Source organism: Scomber scombrus, chromosome 8 (genome assembly GCF_963691925.1).
Source record: "Scomber scombrus chromosome 8, fScoSco1.1, whole genome shotgun sequence".
Taxonomy (NCBI): domain Eukaryota; kingdom Metazoa; phylum Chordata; class Actinopteri; order Scombriformes; family Scombridae; genus Scomber; species Scomber scombrus.
The window spans coordinates 23,319,115-23,339,096 of NC_084977.1; the positions used below are offsets into that span (position 1 = coordinate 23,319,115).

Consider the following 19,982-nt stretch of genomic DNA (forward strand, 5'->3'; position numbering starts at 1 on the left):
GTACTATGAAGGAGATGATGTATCTTTTAGCATTACAAACTTAGATATGTTGCAGGTGTCTGCTACATATAAGAGCACAAAAATACATTATTTTTTAAATTTCTGCTGGTGGTTTTGAACACATCTATGGCTGCAACTAAAGACTATTTTCATTATAGATTATATGATCTGCTAGTTATTATCTAGACTAATCAATTAGTTGTTTGGTCTATACAATGTCAGAAAATGGCTACAACTGCCAAATAAACAACCTTAAATGTCTCGTTTTGTCCTAACCAAAAGTCCATAATCCAAAGATATTCAAGTTTTGTTGTCATAAAAGACTAAAATAAATCAGGAAATACTCAAATTAAAGAAGTTGGAAGAGGAGAATTTTGGCATTTTCTCTTAAAAATGTAATCAATTAGCAGAAACTTGGCGATTGATTTTCTGACAATAAACTAGTTGATTTATAAATGAATACTTGCAGCTCTATGTATCATTCATGTTTATACATACATATGACTTGGATACCAAATTAAGTCAGCTATATTAGTTTCAGTCTTTCATCAAATTTACTTTCTTTCGAAGCAGTTTCTGCCAAGCCACAAATTGATCTTTCAAATACAGATTGTATACGATCCAGTTTTGTACAGCACACAGTATTATATATCAAACAGCTACAACCTCTGTGTCAGACACTATTTCACCAAACCACGCAGCCAGCTGACTGACCGCTCTGTCAGTGCGGTTGTGAGTTTAGCTGACTCACTGAAACTTTTTCTGCTTACGGAGCAGTTTGAGCAGAATGAACAGTCCCACAGCAGAGAGGTGTCAATAACATCAGGAGCAGGTAGCAACAGCAGCCTGTCATCACTGCTGGCTCCAAACCAATTTGCTGCATAGGTCAGAAAACTTCATCCCTGCAAGTCTAAAGATGTTTTATTTGCCTGTTTTGTACTGAAGCAGCAAAGATGGGCAACATAGGAGGGTCTCCGCCTTTTCTTGTAACACAGTATAATTATTATGTGATTGTTGTTATATTCCCTGGAAATTGTTTATAAATCACATAACTAAATGGGAATGTCTGTTTTTAGTGAATCCAGGGACTTACATGATTTTACACATCAATGAGCCATAAACTCAGATTTTACATGTAGGTTGTTTTTCTTTTTTTTCTGTGCACAAGTGCTGGCTGAGTACTAAGCATTAATATCTGCAGGTGTGACAACAGCCTGAGCAAGAAGCCAAGGACAGTCTGAACACACGCTTTAATATCATAGAGATCTCGCACTCTCAGCCAAGATCAAGAAAAACTCAAAGCATGCTCTCCCTCCCTCTCTCTCAGTGCCACATACTGTAAGCTACACAATACCCCCAAAAAATGCATTCACCACAAAAATCAGATTGTACTGCTATCGGCTGATCCATCATGGTTAAGTGACCCATCCTGGTCCATGACAGCAGGAGCCTACAATGGATCAGAGATCAGTAATGAGTGACATTGATTGCAGTGTAGCTTGCATCAGGACTATGCTGCCCATATTGACATAAATAAAACATAATTAACAAATAAAATGAAAGTCATTTTAAGTTCTGACTTCCGCATGAATTGCACTTTTTTTTCTTGTTGCTATCAACCAATTCTTCAAGAATGAACACAAATGCAACAGTGTTTAAAATTCAGTGATAAACATAAAATCTTCTGATCCTCTGATGAACTTAGTGTGTCATGTATTATCCAATTTGATACTGATATTTTTATGTTGTGTGCTCTGTGATATTTTGAGACCAGAATCAGGAGCATTTTGTCTTTTTGAAGAGTTCATTAGTTAGTTAATTGCATCAGTGCAGTGAAATTAGAGTCAGTGCGACTGGACAATACTGGAAATACCTGGGGGGTGGGGGGGGGGTGGGGGGTGGGACAAGCTAATTCTAACATTTGTCAAAATATCTTCTTGTTGATAAATGTCTACCTAACCTAAGCTACACTCTATTTAGTTCACAATTATTTCATGCTGTGGGTTGTCGCTACACCTGTGTATTTTCACACAGGGAACATGAACAGAAATATAGGAACTCTTATATCAATCTGTGTTGGCTCTTAATCTGGCTCGGCACAGAACAGGTCCACAAGGAATGAAAGAACAAGAGCGAGGAAAGGAGGCAGGAGAGGAAGAGGAAGGGAGGATAGAAAACATGAAAGACATAAAATAATAGAAGAGACAGATGCAAGGGACACGGAAACATGGAAAGGAGAAAGGTTTTCGCAGTGTGTGTGTGTGTGTGTGTGTGTGTGTGTGTGTGTGTGTGTGTGTGTGTGTGTGTGTGTTTGCATGTGTATGTGTGTGTGTTCACTGCTCTCCACCCTGAGAGAAAATCCCATGACTCAAAGTTATGGGAGGGCAGTAACGCTGGCATCATTAAAAGCGAAAGCAGGCAGTAATAAAAACCCACCGGGCGGTGTTTGTGTGTGTTTCTGTGCACACACTCTCGTATCTGCAGGCACAGAAGGAGCCGTTTCTAAGCAGAGTAGATAGAAGACAACACTGTATACCCTACACCCCTAAACTGTAATACTTTGAAATAGTTCATTTAAATCTCTCTGGATATCCCAGAGACTCATAGCAAGGATGTTTTATGGAAGAAATGAGAAAACTAAGGCTGCTCTGAGAAGAGATACGAATATTATTAAAGATTTTTCTGAAGGTCACCTTAATAATGTATTTGAAAATCCAAAAAGTGATGCAGTCTCATTTCCACCAGCTAGAAACTGACAAAAAATATTGTTGATCAATAATTGAATAATAATAACTTTATTTGTATAGCATCTTTTATACAAGAAATGCATCTCAACGTGCTTTACAACAAAGGAAATGACATGCTCAAAATGCTTCACATGAAAAAGACATTAAAAAACATAAAAACATAAACATAAAAATGTTTTAAATTATTGGAAAATAAGATGGAAAATAAAACCTACTTGATGCCATAAATAGAAATGAGATAAAATAAAGTGAACTTGTAATGCATAGACTGTGCACTTCAATGGGGGCAATTTGAGACTTAGTAAGCGAAAACTCAGTAAGTATCTCGCACTGTGTACACAATCCATAAATCTGTGGTCTGACCTCCCTTTTCCCAACGGACACTGACTCATCACCGCTCTTGATTAACCAAAATAAGACTCTCTCAGCTCACACCAGAGCATCTTCCCTAACTGTGGGTCTTATCTGTGTCGGATAGAATCTGTGGTTTACTGCTTTGTTTGCAAAAAAAGGGCGTGACCAAACAGTGGAGGGTTATGACAAATTCAACCCAAAAAGGGGACTAAGTATAGCAGCATAATGATATATGTATGACATTACAAGAACCAGAGCTGTTGACCCACTGGGGAGCCCCCCGGCTAATTTGAGCTGCTGACCCTGTTAGTTTGAATCGTGTATGAATCCGGCTGCCTTCAAGAACACATCAGGTACATTTCAAGGCAAATTACACAGTGCAGCGTTATAAGATTTCTGGTATACTATTCCCTTTTTGCTGTGTGTTTCCGTTTTTAGTTTTTAGTAGGTTATAAAACTAGATTTTGACAAAAGGCCCATCTACAAGTCAGGACCTTAAATTAAAAAAAAAAAAAAAATACAGGGGCTGCTAAGGCTGGGCTGACCAAAATCTCATATCCCAATATAGATCATTTCAGATCCAGATAACCATACTTATCTCGATATAGCACATTTTAATTAACTGAATAAATAGTTGGCTCCGTACCCTCCATGTCGCTGTTGGTCCGGCTCTGTGACTACCTCTGCCCTGCCCCCCCCCCCCCCATTCTGTGTCCGGATCTTTTATACAGAACAGCGAGGAGGAATAAAGACGCAGCATTGATCAGACTCCCTTGAGAGCAGCTCGACCATAAATGACAACAAAACGCAGCAGAGACACTGAGCTGTAAATAAACACGTGCACATAAATCTGGTGAATGACATAAATGATGATGGTCTCTACAGTCTCAACTACTCTTTGATGACAAATAAACTAATTACGTTACTGTAAGTGCAATAAAAATTTCACGAGTAAAAAGCAGAATAATAGAATGTAGAATAATTTCGCAATGTAATCCTCACAAAAGGTGAAAATACTGCTGTAAAGAGTGTGATTTGCGTCACAACGATATAAACAATAGAGCAAAATATGAAACAATAGTTGTTTTTCTCACGTTGCATGATATATATTATCATATCACACATTCCCAGTGGCAGCCTAAAGCCTTTAAAGTATTATTTCAGTTTATATGGTGGTTTTTGCTGTCCATATTCCCATTGGTGCAATTGTAATATGATACAAATGGCTCAAACTAAATGTCTTCAGTGACGCTGGGGTTTTTGAGGTCCATGAGGCCCCAGCTCTGATAATTTGCACACTGTGCATGGTTAAACTAGACCAGCTCAAAGAAGAGTTAAGTGACCTTTATAATCATCTCTGATGGTGAAATTCTGCTGTAATGCATAACAGCTTTCCAAAAAGTGAAATTTTGCTAAATTCCTAGAATATCTAAGCGGCACCAATCCTTATAGTGAATTAAATTCTTTACCCACGGCTTAACATTGCTTTAATTTAACAAGGATGTACTTAATCATAGCTGATGGGTTTCCCCCTGTGGACCATGAGCACAGCTCTTATATAGTTATTGGGAAAGAACAGCAAGCTATGAGGACGCTTTGTGAGCGGTTGCGAATGTTCTTAAGCCATACAAGACGAGCCTCTGTGCGTGTGACTTCTTCCCTTGTGGCTGTGCTGGCTAATTAACTAAAGGGCTGATTTGTTTTACATGGCTATTTGTGTCTGAAAGCAGGCTGGGTGGGAAACACAATTATGCATACTTGCAGACCCACAAATTACACATAATATTAGCTGTTAGTTATCGAGCCAATCGCTGACGCAGGCACTGTGACAAAGCCTAAAATGTATTCTTTGATGCAGAAGCACAGCAGTTCTCCAACCTTCTTTTCCTGACTGCTGGTTGCGTCCGGCTGAAATTCTGCTGCGCTGCTTCCTGTCTGCTTCCTCCTCTGCCACATCGCTCCAATTTACCTTGTTATTTTCTTTTCTTTCTTTCTATTTTTTTTGCTTTTCTCCTTGACTCCCTGCCTGCAGACCTGCTTGTGTGCTAGTATATTCACAAATAGGGCTGCAAGTAACAACTGCTGTCATTATCAATTTAAAGTCTGACCGTTAGTGTCTTAATTAATCGATTATTCGTTTGATCTATGAAACATCAGATAACAATAAATTATGTACACCACAATATCATAGAGCACAAGATGACATCATTAAATGTGTTTTTTTGTCCAATGAACTGAACATATTCAATTTACCTGTGTTAAACCAAGAAAAGACACAAACCTGGAATCATCAAAGCTTTGGCATTTTTTGCTATAAAATTACCTAAACAATCAATGGATTAGCACAATAGTTTTTCTTTTCTTTAAATTGATTATTTATTATTGCAGCTCTAAATCTATGTTCCACATTATCTGGATCCTATTCAGTAGGCAAAAAAAGTCCAGGTCTGTACAAGTATATTAACAGCTACATTTACTGAGCCTATTATATTACCTATCTATTGAAAAATTCATCATGCACATCCACAAACCAAGAGTTATGAATATCAATGCTTCTTTTCAATACTTTGGCTTTTTATTGTAATATTTTAGAACTAACAAATGAAACTGAAAAAAAGACACAAAGATAACTACTACTCCTTGATATTGCCTCTTGTACAAGATCAATAAGGAGAAAAAAATAATAATTTTATTGTATTTAAGAGCCTCAAACATATTCATAGGTTATATGTGATCATTTTCCAACTTGTATCTCATTTCCGTGTCTGAATCAGACCTCTGAGTAGCACAGTTTAGTTCTGCTGCTAAAATATTACTGAGTACTTTTCGTAGTCTGATGATGCGAAGCAGAAGAAGTAGGACACACGTGAAATAGATGTGCCAGGTGTGCTGGGACAGACCGGAGAGGAGAGGAGAAAGTGAGGGTAGAGGAGAAAAAGTGGGAGAGACAAACTCACCGGGGGATGAGGGTGTCATTGACGGGATGAAAGAGAGTCTTCTACACGTCTGCGTAAAGCTGCTAACAAGGCCGTTTATTACTGCACAAATTAAGCTAATTAACGCCACAATCTACTATTTCCATACTGTGTTACCAGTTTATTAAGAACATCTGCACAAATTAAAGCAATACAGTGCACTGCAATAAATGATATCTTTGTTATATTATGTCAGAACTATAAAAACTACTGTATATGGAGTTAGTGGTTAATGGCTTCAGATGTCTGATCAGAGTTGTATTTATTGTTTTTTTCTTGTTTATATATTTTCTGATCAGATATTTCCTGATCTCAGTATGTTGGTTTGTTTTCCCCCTTTGTGCGATTTGTTTAGGCAGATCTAAACATGGTAACCGTCTTCGGGTGCAGACCAAAACAACCGCACCAAGACCCTTTGAGGAGGTGGTCTCGCTGAAGCAGTTTGTTTGTGGTGGGAATGTGGTCTGAACCATCAAACTACTAGCTGTACTCTGAGAGTTTGAGCAGCAGTGCCCAGGTGTGCTTTGCATGCTGGGAAGCAGATGTGCGAAATCAACAGGGCCTGACCTGGACTAGAGTAGTCATTGCTCTACTCCAGAACATTGTTTTTTGGCCATAAGACGTTCTCCAAGACCTTCTTCCTGTGTTTATGTTGTTGCTCCTGCCCCAAAACATCTGACTAACGAGCGGTGTGAATGTTCCCACATGAATTACACTGATTCATTTTGGTTTGCTTGGATTTTTCTCTCGATATGTGAAAACAAGTCAAACTGAGGGGGGAAAAAACACACCAAGTTGATCAACAAATCCTCTAATTGAGACCAGAGCAAAAGATCTGTAGGATTGAAAACACCCTTAATCAGGAGTGTTACCAGCTTTCGACCATATCTCAGTTGGGTAAGGTCCTTTATTCAACATGATGCATTGAGCAGTTTGGCATATCTTGTGAAATTAAACAAAACATTTGACTAAACAGCCTCCATCAAATAATGACGTTGGCTTTTTAATACACATTAATGTTGCCCAAACTTACATATCAAAAATAGTATTTGGTAATTGGTACCAAAACTCATATTGTCATATTGGCCGATGAGTTATATCAATAAAATATGAAGACTTGAAGTTAAACTAAAAAAAAGTGATATTATTAATCGCCCAATCAAGACTCAAAACAAGTTAAAAGCCTTTGCAACTGCTTCAGAACATATCCATTCTGAGTCATCCTGCAGAAAGTGACATTATCTCAGCATACAAGAATAATATGAATGAGATTGCTCTCTATGTGACAGTTGAATATAAGATCAATCTCTGTTTGCGTGTGAGCGGAGGAGGAAGACAGCAAACACATCTCCTGTGTGTACCTGAGGAGTAGCAGGGAGCAAAGCAGCTCGGCTGTCCACTGAGAATATTAATGAAATCTAAAAAAAATGCAGTGACTCATAGATGTGATTCAGCAGTAACAGGTGAACACGTGGAAGTTAAAGCTGAAGGTGTTTAAAAGAAAAAAACAGATCATTTGCATGTATCCTTTCCTTCAGCATCATTACCATTATTATACTGACTCATTTCCAGGTGTTATCAAGACACTTACCCAGAAGTTGTTCTGGAAGAGGGCCATCTTCACTCAGACACTCACAGAGATCTGAAGAGATGGAGAAAAGAAAAGATAAAGCAACATTAGAAAAGAAGTCAAGACCTTTCTTTCTTAATGTGTCTGACATCCATTTTCTCTAAAGAACTAGAGGAGCCTTTACTCCTCTGACAATACACTAAATTATTAAAGTGGCTGCAAATTGTACATAAACAAAGCTTCAGAAAGTCCTGGTTTCATGAAAACTCCAGAGACATTTTCAGTGTAGGAAGGGAGCTCCTGAGGGATAACAGAGGGGAGCTCAACAAATGACTTCAAAGGATAAACTCAGAGGGAGCAGAGGAAGGAGGCAGCGTGGCGGAGTGACAGGAGGGATGGGGGGATGAGAGAGAGGGGAATACAGGGAAGAACAGAGAAATCGATAGAGGGAACAAGGCAGAGGAGATGGAGGTATAGCCACCAAGGGGATGATCAGTGCTCGTGAAATGTGTAGCTGCGGTCCTCACTCTCTAATTGGCTGAGTCACGTTCCGTCACATGCCGCTGTTGATCAGCTCGTATCTCTTACTGTATTTTCATTCATTTTTCACATCTGCTGACTAAATACACTCAAACTGTTGTTTTAGTATGTTTTATAGCTACTGTTCACAAACGATATTATTTAATGGAAAAGCAATAGGTTACAGTGTAGAAACCTGCATGTGTACTTCAATGGATGGTTGAATTCTTAACATTGTATTAATGTGGGTCACACTCTTTTTTTGTTCACACATTTCCTTTTGTCCAAACTAACTGGCAAACTTTAAAAAAGGAAACAACAAAAAAAAAAAACAATAATTATGTTATTGTAATAATTTTTGAAATCTTGAAATTTCATATTGATTCTGATCATAAAGTATGGATATTGGGAGATGTTGGCTCACTTACTATGACCTCTCACCATTCTTTTCTCCTTGCAAGCACTGCAGCAAAAGAAAAAGTATACTTAAAAACTGGAACACTGGATCAATGAGCTTGTATCCTACAGCACTCCCGAGGAAATATTGTATTCGGTCAGGAAAAAACCCAGAAACTATGAACGTAGATCCTAGTGACTGTTTTGTCTGTGTATTTCAGCTTATTTATATCTGGACTTCATTGCAACTTTTTTTCATGGTATGGTTTATTTTAAGTAATCATTAACATATATTTCAATACAAGATTCTTGACATTTGCTGTTTTAGACAGAAAACGTAATTACTACCAGATACAGGTGCATTGGATCAAAAACAATGATTTTTTACTAAATGAAGGGCCGAGTACTGAAAAGTTAATAAAAACTAAACAGAAAATAATTTGTTTGTTATACTGACTGAAAAAATAAATAAGCAGAATATGTATGTGGATTGTGATGCAAGTAGCGTTCCAACAATTAGTCGATTAATTGATTAGTAGATCGACAGAAAATGAATTAGCAGCTATTTTGATAATCAATAAATTGTTTGAGTTACTGTTTAAGCAAACATGCCAAATCATGGATAGTTTTAGGTTTAACATGTGAGAATTAGTTATCTTTACTTGACTTACAGTAGACTTGATTTACAATAATCGGCAGTTTAATCAATCATTAAAATAATTGTTAGTTGTAGCCCTATATGCATGTTACATACATTGTATATGTACAATATATATAGTATGTGTTGCAGCTGTGCATGCTATATTTTTTGATAAAAATGTATAAATCCACAATTTAATGAAAGCAGTACACCACCAGCAGTCATACCAAGAGTGAATTAACAACAGCTAAGAGTCACTTCTTGGCACAAGATGTGACGGTTTTAGTGGATGTGACCAGAATCTCTATGATACCAATACTATGCTGTCCAATGACTTCCACTTACCTTATTTTGGCTTTGAAAATGTGTAAGTCCTAAGTTTTCCAGTGTGGATGGTCAATAGTCTCCTGACAAGTCTTTATGTCCACAAATTATAATCTAGTATATTCATAAATAATCATACATAAAATTCAGGTGACTAGCACCCTCTTAACATATGCTCTCAACAACGCATCATGAGATTCACTAAACAACAACACGTCTCCTTAACATTTGAGACTTCATAGCTGTAGTGTTTTTCTAGGTGAGGCACCTTTTAATTGGCTGATGAACACACTGTAGTAGCAGCTGAGCACATACCTTCTGACCCCCAACTCACTCACACACACACACACACAAACACACGTGCAAGCAAAAGCATTGGAATTTGGTCCTGTCCTCCAAGTGAATCCATAAAGTGTGTTTCCCCCAGGGGAGCTCATACAGGGTTCCTGTTATCTGTTATTCTGCTGACTGTGTGTGTGTATGTTTGTGTGTGTGTGTATGTTTGTGTGTGTGTGTGTGTGTGTGTGAGAGAGAGAGAGTGAGTGTGTAAACACTGACCTTCTCAGGACCACTCGTCCACATGGGGACCAAGGCCTGGTTCTAATGAGGCGTATCGTTATTCCTGAGGTCGTGGTTAAGGTTAGCAGTAAGGTGTGATTTGATGTTAGGTTAAGGTTGGGGTTCAGCTGTGTGAATGGCAGTTAATGCTACGCAAACTGTGTGTGTGTGTGTGTGTGTGTGTGCATTGACAACAGCCATTTCCCTGTACTGGCACAGACTTAGCTCAGGCCTGGTGATCTGGCATCAGAAAGCAGCACACACACACACACACACACACAAACACACAAACACAGAGACCTACTGTACGCACACACGCAGACGCACACACACACACACCTCACACCTTGTTAATTAGCTCAGCAGAGGGGCTGCCGGCCCCTGCAGACGGCATTCTGTTTGGCAGAGCCGGCCAGTCCGGCGCAGCAGGGGGAGAGACACAGAAAGATGGACACAGATACTGTAGAGCAGAGCCGGGTGATAATTTATATTAACATTAATCGACTTCCAGTGGAATTGGCTATCAAAATAGGTGCCAATTGCCTCCTGGCACACAAAGGGGATTCGTGTTATTGGCAAATATATTCAAGGGCACCGTGTTACTCTCCTTCCAGCAGCCACAGGATCGCTATGACCTTCCCAAAAAACTGTTTTTTTGGTTCCTTGCAAATAAGGCATTTAATAAATTCATTAGTGCTCCCATCCCCGGACAGTCCTCCATTTAATGCTGCTGAGAATTAAATTCTTGGACAAAAAAAAAAAAAGGTATACGCTTCATCTCATCTTTCTGCTCTGCAATTAATTTTATCTGACATGTCCAATACAAGCAATTTCTCTCACAAATGGGAAAAGAGTTCTGGGTGTAAAATACGTTGAGGATGACTGGGACAGGGTCAAAGTCTTGATTAAATCATCCTTTCCCCGAAACAGATTAAGGGAGATAGATACAGTGTAAGAGTCCATAGGTTACATACAGTGTCAGTCCTGTGATTCTGAACAAAACAAATGGTATTGTCTCCTCTTTGTATGCCAAATGTCAAACTGATCTAGGAACTCATTTTTGTTTATTCATTTCCTGTGACCTTAATGGAATATTTGGGGTTAAAATCAAAGACTCTGGGCTCTGGGAGTTAAAACTATCAATTTATAAACTACTATTTATTGCAAAGAAGTGCATTTTATTTAATTGGATCAAAACTAGCCCATCCCTTCTGTGACCCTCTGGTATAAAGATATTTTCAATATGCTCCCATATGAAAGAATACACGCTGCGCTAAAGAACAATGATAACTTGTTTTTAAAAGTGGGGTCACCACTCCGAGATTATCTTCTTGTTGATATTCCAAGCATACTTAAAAAGGGGTCTCGACTCTCCTCAGTGCAATCCAGATATAAGACACTGTGGATTAAAGGTTATAGAAACTGACGCTTGATGAATGGAAAGGATGGAGGACTGGAGGTATCTTCTTCCATTTTTCCCCTCATATTTCATCCATTTCTTCTGTCTAACTACATTTTTTTATTGTCATTTTTATTAATTAATTCATTTGATGTTATTCTTTTCTCTCTTTCCGCACGGTTATTAGGTGTTGGTTGTTTGGGTGGGTTCAAATGTTAATTTTGTTATATTCTTACAAGTTGTATTTTCAATTAACATTCAATAAAATGTATTTAAATAGCTGTTGATACATTTTCTGTCAATCAACTACTCATTGCAGCTCTATTGCAGTACATCTAGCATGCCATATCATGATATTGATATCGAATCCATTTATTACACTATAGAAAAATATATAACTAAAAAAAAGAAAGAAAGAAAGAGGAATGAATAAAGTAAGATGTCTTAAGGTCACTCACTGCCAATAAATGCTGCCTGAGCAGGTTTTTCATGGCAATACACCACCACCATAAAAATACCCATGCAGGGGGACTGTGATCCTGACCAAACCACCAGATGGTTTTCAGGCAGGCACAAAAGAGGAGCAGAGAGACCACAAGAGATACAGAGTCACTCTGTGATGATGTAATGATGAGGGAGACAAAAGCCACTTGTTTTAGTCTTGTGACAGCTTAGAGCATCATGTTGAAACATACTGTATAACTGAGCTAATTAGCCATTTTATTTCAATCCGTGTAGTTTTGACATAGCACATAAAGATAGAGAGAGGTGTGCACTGGGACCCCGTGTGGATATCAGCCACGGTGGGATGTATAGAAGTAGCCGACATCCAGCATTCTCCATCTGCTTCTAACTAGACTTTCAGCTCAAATCAGCTCTGAGGCAAACAAAGCCCAGAGAGGAAGTAGGACACACTGTGACCTTGATTCCTCCTCCTCCTCGGGATATTTTTTTATTCAGAAATGTCAGCGCAAATTTTGGCTTTGCAGTGTGTGTGTGTCCCTATGGCCATATGGTTCAACGACAGTAGCAAAATATTAAGTGATGAATACTCCACTTTTAGCACACTAAACACATAAAAAGAAAGGACACGACTCAGAGCTCAGGAGACGTGTAATATTTTAAGTTCCCTCGCTATATATCATCACCCCGAAGTCTGCAGTACAGTGTAGGACGATATATATGATATATTGTGGTCTAATAAATGAATTGTTTTGGAGTTTTAGTCGATACAGCTGAATTTCTGTGAATGTAAATGAGCACTCCAAGTCAGTAGTTATTCAGACATTTTACTAGAAACCAAGGTGATGCACCGACTGACTGCAATCGCCTCAGCCATACTGCTAGCATCGATATGTAAACCAGTTTTTGGAAATCTTACTTTCTGCTAAGGCTGCAATTACCAATTTCTACTTTCATTATTGGTTATTCTGCTGGTTCATTTCTTGATTATTCATTTCGTCAATGAAATGTAAAAAAAAAAAGTAATAAAAAAAGGCGTTCACATGTCCTAAACTTTGAGATATTCGAATTTACTGTCACATATGACAAGAAAAACCATTAAATCATCACATTTGAGAAGCTGGAAACGAAGAATCTTTCAGGCATTTTGCTCATTTTGTTCATTTTCTTTCTATCAAATCGACTTTTCGTTGAATCAACTGCAAGTACAATTTCAAATGCCTATTAGCCATGTTAGGTAATCCAGTTCTCCCCCTTCCAGCCTGTTTACATTCAACCATGCTCGATCAACTCTTGCTTTTTGATACTTATGTGTGACAGGTTAGAGTCACAGACGCAGACAAGCAAAGAGAGAGAGAGAGAGACTGAAGAGCCGCCCTGTCACAGAGATAATAAAACAAATAAGGAAACAAGGTTTGAGGTGAGGATCATATCATCCACAGACTGACAGTGACTCAGTCAGAAAGACGAGGCGACCAACCTTATCAACGGAGACAAACTAATCTCTCCTCCATGCTCTCCGAGCCCCTGCCACCCCTCGCGCTGCCTGACAACACACAGATGGCTGCCATGAAAAATTAGGAATTAGAAAAGAAGATGGGGAGGAGTGAAACAAAGAGAGAAAGAAAGAAAGTCTCATACACAGACAAAAACTACCCATTTAATCACACCAGGAAAGTAAATCTTGCATCCTCTCTGCCCTGCATTTAGCATTTTTGTTTTTAAAGTCTTTTCTTCTTTCTTTTTGCTGGAGAGGGGTAAACTAACAGATGTCCCTCATGAAGGAAGGGAGGGAAGGTCAACACAAATTCCCGCCTCCTCACCACCTCCACCTGCCTCTCTCTCTCTCCTGGGTGGGAGATAGCAGCCTCATCCTCTGTCTCAAAAGAGCAAGAAAGAAATCTTTTTAAATGGAATTGGGTCGAATGTAATGACACAGCCGAGTGTGGAATAAAGACGCTTCACTAACCTCTGAGTGGGCACATTTGTCACAAAGCTCAGGGACCAAAGCAGGAGGGAGAGAAAAGTGGCTCAAAGGAAAAGAGCTTTAAAAAAAAGTGAAAAAGGACAAGTACAGGTGAAAAACAGAGGAGTGAAGCCAGGTGGGTGGATGTTAGGACTCAGAGACCAAACTAACACGACCATGTTGTAAAAACCACACAGGTGAACACAAAAAAGCCTCCAAACAGGTGAAGGACAAGATGAAACGATGACACAGAAAGTTACAAAAGGGACTGATAGTATTCATCTAATCACCTCCACCCATCCCCTGCTCATATATATATAGTATATGACAATAAAACCTGATAGTCTCACTTTCACTTATGACCTGGTCCCAGATCAGGAGTCACTTTGGGTGGGAACCATGTCCTACATCCTTCATTAGATCCTTGACAGCTACTTATGCCTCATCACTTTCTAATCCCATATTTTATACACTGGAGGTATAAAGTCATTCCAATATCTGTTTATTGATCAAATTTTACCATCTTTCAACCTTCAACTAGCGCTGAACAATGAATCAAATCTGATAATATCATAGTCTACAGACTTAAGAAAACATCCCCACAAAAATCACAATTATTTTAACATCTTAAAGAGTATGGTCTAAACCTGATCTATATTTAAAGTGCCTTAAGATGACTTTTGTTGTGATTTGACGCTATATAAATAAAGATGGATGGATTGACTGATTTATGTTTTTCAATGAGAACGAGAATAATGATTTAAACTTTATCATTCCCTCTAATATATATATATTATCTCTTACTTTTACAAAAGCCCTCCTAAGGACAGGTGTGGGAAATGAGCATTAGCTTTAAACACTGTGATATTTGCATTAGACAGTTGTCCTAGCCTGTCTAGGTATATTGTATCTGTCCCTATTAAATAAACCATTATAATACTACGACTACTACTACTACTAATACTAATAATAACATTGTAAATCATATCGCAATTGCAACATCAATCAAAATAATGGCAATTAGTTTTTTTTCCTACAATCGTTTAACAGTTAAAAAAACAAAGTAACTTTAACTGAATTTGCAGTTTTGTTAAAAAAGGAAATTCAGTCCTTCCACAATTAACTCCTAATGTTGCTCACCAATGGATTCATTATTGCCGAAAAAAGGAGCTACATATCTGATATCAATGATACAGAAAAACCACATTGGACCACCAAAGAGTAGCGCAGCAGGAAGATCTGTCGGATGTCGGAGGAGCACGAGAACAAGTTTATTCGTTCTGTGTGTGTATTAGACACAGATTTCCACAATTAAAAATTATTGCACAGACTGCATCTTTCCAAATTAAAACTTTCCTACATGTTTTCGTCAATGGCTCCGACACGTGAATGATGTGGGCTGAGGCCAACTTTATTAGCACACATGTTTTGGGACCGAAACATAAAATCTTTATCTGAAATCTTGGGGGAAACCACTTAAACCAGAACCAATATGTTCTTGGTGTTAAAGCTCCAAATATAAAGCTATAAAACAACCAATATAGTTTCATCTGTATAACATTGAGTTTACTTCCTGTAACTGGAAGCAGAAGAGCCCACCAACCCACTCAGCTCTTAAGATGTGACCCCCAAAATAAGAAATAAAACTAAAAACATTTACTGAGCAAGAATGTAATTAGGTTTTATGTGATTGGGAAACCTTTTATAAACCATTTTAATAATGCTAGTTCATGCCCTATTGCTGTAAAAGCACAGTACTGAATGATACATCTTTTTTGTACTCATTTGCATATTTTGTACATAAATACTTTGATCATTTTCTACCAAAACCCCAAAAAACAGAGCTTGAAAAATCTCTTTAAAAGGGTTGAAGGGTTTAAAAAGGCAAAACATCAGTCAAACCTAAGAGAGATAATTAAACTGACGGGACACTATGTGAACTTCGGCTGGTACAGTCAGTGCCATCAGTTTTTTCATTACTTAAATTCAGATGTGAGGAACTGAGACAGGGAGGGAGAGACGAGGACAAACCGACTGAGTCTGTGGTGCCTCATGAGTCTCCTTCAGTCCATCGACTCATCTGTCCTTCAGTATTAGTTTTAAACCTGGTTTGGCGAAGCGTGGAAGAGAGATCATTTTGTGTCAGGCCTAATTTCCCCTTCACTGCCATCGACAGTCTTCTGCACTCCTCTGCTGCATTTACCAGCGAGGATGACTCACCGCTGTGGCTGGTAATTTAGAGCAAGACTCCACTGTGGATGTTTAGTAGCTTTTTTTTTCATGAGTATAAATCCTGTGTGGGTTGATATGATCAGACTGACTCTAACATAAGCTTTCATTTATCTGCACCAGTGTCATTAAATACAGTTTTTCTATTGCTTTCAACAACCGAACTCAACTGTTTGCATCATCATCATCATCATCATCATCATCATCATCCTCATCATCATAGTCGGGAGGCTCTCAATAAATACACATTTCAGTAGTAGTGAAATGATTCAGAGCTTTCAACTGCATATCATGGTTTTCTTTCAGATAAAGGAGCAGGCTAAGGTGGTGTGAAGTGACCTAAAGATGAACTTTTGACCATGTGATAACAGGAAGTGAAATATTGTTTTGTGGGGAAATCATAACCCATAATCGCTTATAGTTACACTCAAAATTGACTTGTCTGCTGATTATTTTGGTCTTTAAAATGTCAAGCAGACGCTTTCAAATGTCTTCTTTTGTACTACCAACAATGCAAAACTTCAACATATTCAGTTATCACATATTACAAAAAAAGCAAAAAATCCTCACAATCAAGTAGGAAATGGGGATTTTGTTTTTACAATTTAAAATTAATTGAAGCATCAATCAAAATATTTGCAGATCATTTTTCTGTCAATCAACTAACGGATTAGTCATTTAAGCTCGAACATAAATGTTTAATAAATCGATAAATTGTCTAATACATTTATCAAGCAAAAAAACTGTTGCTTCTAAGATGCAAGATCTGATTTTCTTTGGTTTATATCACCTTAAATTTAACCCTTAAACAGGCAATGTGCACCAGGAGATACATACTCTTTGATAGCCTGTTAGGATGGTTAAGGTGGTTGTTCAATTGTGTGTGCCTTGAATTGATATAACTGAAGTTTGTGGTAGGTTTATACTTTGATAGAAATGATAAAAATCTGTTTAGAAACTAGTATGTGTGATATTAATGACAAGACAGAGCAATAATTTATCACTTCTCTTTATTAAATAAAATATTCAATTGTTTTTACCATTATGACCAGTTTTATACCTTAATAGGGGCCATGTATCCTGGTGGAGATACAACTCATAAAATCCAAAATATATAAAAAAATATTTGTGAAAATGTTTTACTTTAGGTGCAAATGAGACTGGTAACATCAAATTATGTTTTTTACATCTCATTTTCCACTCCTGCCTATTTGAGGGTTGATACATTTGGGTTTTGAACAGTTCATTGGACAAAACAAGCAACATGAAGGTGTCGTCTTGGGCTCCACATATTTTTTTAAATTATTTTCTCAAATCTTATAGAATAAATGATTAATCGTTTAGTTTAGATTAGATTATATCTGAAGATGTAATACAAATAACTGTAAATATCAGACCCTGATCTTACTAAATCCATCCTGGTAGTGACGGATTGTGGTTCTCATATAAAAGAGACAGATAATTGCTACAATAGTCGACAACAACTTCAACACCCCCAAATTGTCAGCATAGCCTCGATGCGTCAACACAGAGGCAAACTAAACCCAGAGACTGCGCTTTTTAACGATGAAACCAACAATCACATCACCACACCAACTTGATGACAGAATCACACACCCTGTATTTAATGACTTGAAGCAGCTTCAGCAACACTGCGCAAAGCTTTTCTGTTTAAAAGTGATAAACAGGCTCCTCTAGTGAACCTCTGATGGAGCCTTTAGTGACTAGAGACAGAAAGAAACCGTGAAACAGCAAACAATAGACAGGAGGGAGTGAGAGGCACAGAGAAAGCAGAGTGATAAACACCACCCAGGGCTGTCAGCTCCCCATTGTCCCCGGCCTGAATGTGCTTTTGTCGCTGCAGCACACAGCACCCGGTCCAGTCCATGACAATGTGCCAGGCGGGCATCACTTCCAAACCCGGGCATGAGCAGCTGTGTGAGAGCAGAGCAAACACTCAGAGTACACGTCAAGGTCCGTACGCAAGCTCAAGATGAGCATGTTTGCTGTGGTTTAGCAGTGAATTAAGACAGTGTTGAGTCTGACACTGCGGCTTATTGTATCTGCGGAGAGAGACTGAGGAAAATTACCAGCTTCTATTCTTTTCTTAGCAACTCATGAACAAGGCTGCCTTTCACTTTTAAAAGATTTATCTTCTTTTTGTAGCTACGTAATTGACAAATATATATACACACACACACCCACTGTATATATGATATCTGTTAAATGATTAGGAAAATGATACAGTGGCTTTTTCAATACATTATGAATATCATTATGTAGATGTAAACTGCATAATTGTAACTGAAGATAAAGTTCAAGCCCACCATTAAGTTAATGGTTTCCCTTCTAAGCTTTGGCTCTACGTTTTTCCTCTGGTCAATGAGGCCTATTGACCATAATTTCCCAAAAATATGTGTAAAATCTGTGGTAATAAGTTAGACCCTTTTAGCCAACTTCAGTCTAACACAGAACTGGGTGATAATTAATACATTATGCTTTATAATCAGTCAAACTAAACCGAGTCAAAGACAACAAGAGGGTTAATCCAACCAACACACTAGCTTTCATCATTGAATCAGATGTAGATAAGATTAGATGCAAGATTATTTTCTACAATTAAATGTCCAACAAATAGTCATAAGTGCTGGTCACGATCTCACTTCAAACAGTGCAGATTTTTATATAAAAAATAGCTGCACATTCACACATTTGAGAGGTTGTTATAGGTCACTGTTTGTCATTTAAGATGTTTAATTAATATCTTCCAAAGTCAAGAATTGCAGAAATGGCAGGCATATTATGACATGTAAGGAGACGACAGCGAATGAGGGGAGAGAAATTTTGGGAGCACAGCAAAGATCATCAGTCGGACTCGACTGGAGACGATACCACTGCAATTCACAGAGGCCATAAAGGAGATAAGACAGCATATTTAATACACTTATTATGAACATCATTACGTAGTACAACTATAAGTGAAAAAACAGTTCAAACCCATCATTATGTTAAAAGTGCCCCCTCTGGGTTATCGCTGATAAAAAAGTTATTTCCCCCCCCCCCCCCCTTATTTTTTTTACTCTGAGATAATTAAAATAATCTTACGGTAAATCAAAATCACCCTCCATGCTGCTATTAAGCCAATCAACAAAAAGAAATTCCTTATCTTTCAGTGCTCCTTATCACTTGTGCCTTTTGAGCAAAGCACAGCATAAAATGAACCAGTAACCTAGAAATAGACCCATGACCAGAGCCAGAGGGAAGGTCTGCTCCTCCATCCTGCCCCAGAATCCTCCCATCTGCCACGGGGAGGTTGAGGAGAGGGTGGAGGGGGAACCTTGGCTAGGCTCATTCACACCCTCAGGCACAGGGTTAGGATTTTTACACAGGGGGGGCTCGTACAAGATCTCCCAGCAGGATGTAATGTTGTCAGCTGAATTTATAGTAAGTTGAACACTGGATTTATGACGCAAGAAATGTTAAAAGCACAACTCTGAACTCTTGAGTTTGGTCCTGTTTTTTGTTACGTAACAGGTTAGCTTAACTGTTTCCTGCCTTGAATTTCCTGCCTCTGGGTGCTGCCCTGCTTGGCAATGAAGAGTGAAGGCCTCGCAGCACTGAAACCTACATATGAGAGGCGCTACCCATGTATAATTAATATTTGTCATCTGCACCGTAATGTGTCGCAGGAGAGCCAATACAAGAGGAAGGGAGGCAGGATCACAATTAGGAATAGTAAGAAGATCCTTAAGGGTCAAAGAGAGGAGAAAGAGGAGTCATCGGTGGATGCGGAGGAGTCCAGAGGTTTTGACCGTGGGTGGTGGCGAGTGTGTGCACATGAGC

General features: G+C 38.4%; 1 protein-coding gene across 1 annotated transcript in view; it reads right to left on the minus strand.

Moving 5' to 3' along the window:
* Positions 1–19,982, minus strand: part of fcho1 (FCH and mu domain containing endocytic adaptor 1) — a 65,526-nt gene that overhangs the window by 41,928 nt on the left and 3,616 nt on the right. The window contains exon 2 of the mRNA XM_062424291.1: positions 7,668–7,718. Within this exon, the coding sequence (XP_062280275.1) occupies positions 7,668–7,694 (27 nt within the window). The 5' untranslated portion in view covers positions 7,695–7,718. The remainder of the gene's footprint in view (positions 1–7,667; positions 7,719–19,982) is intronic.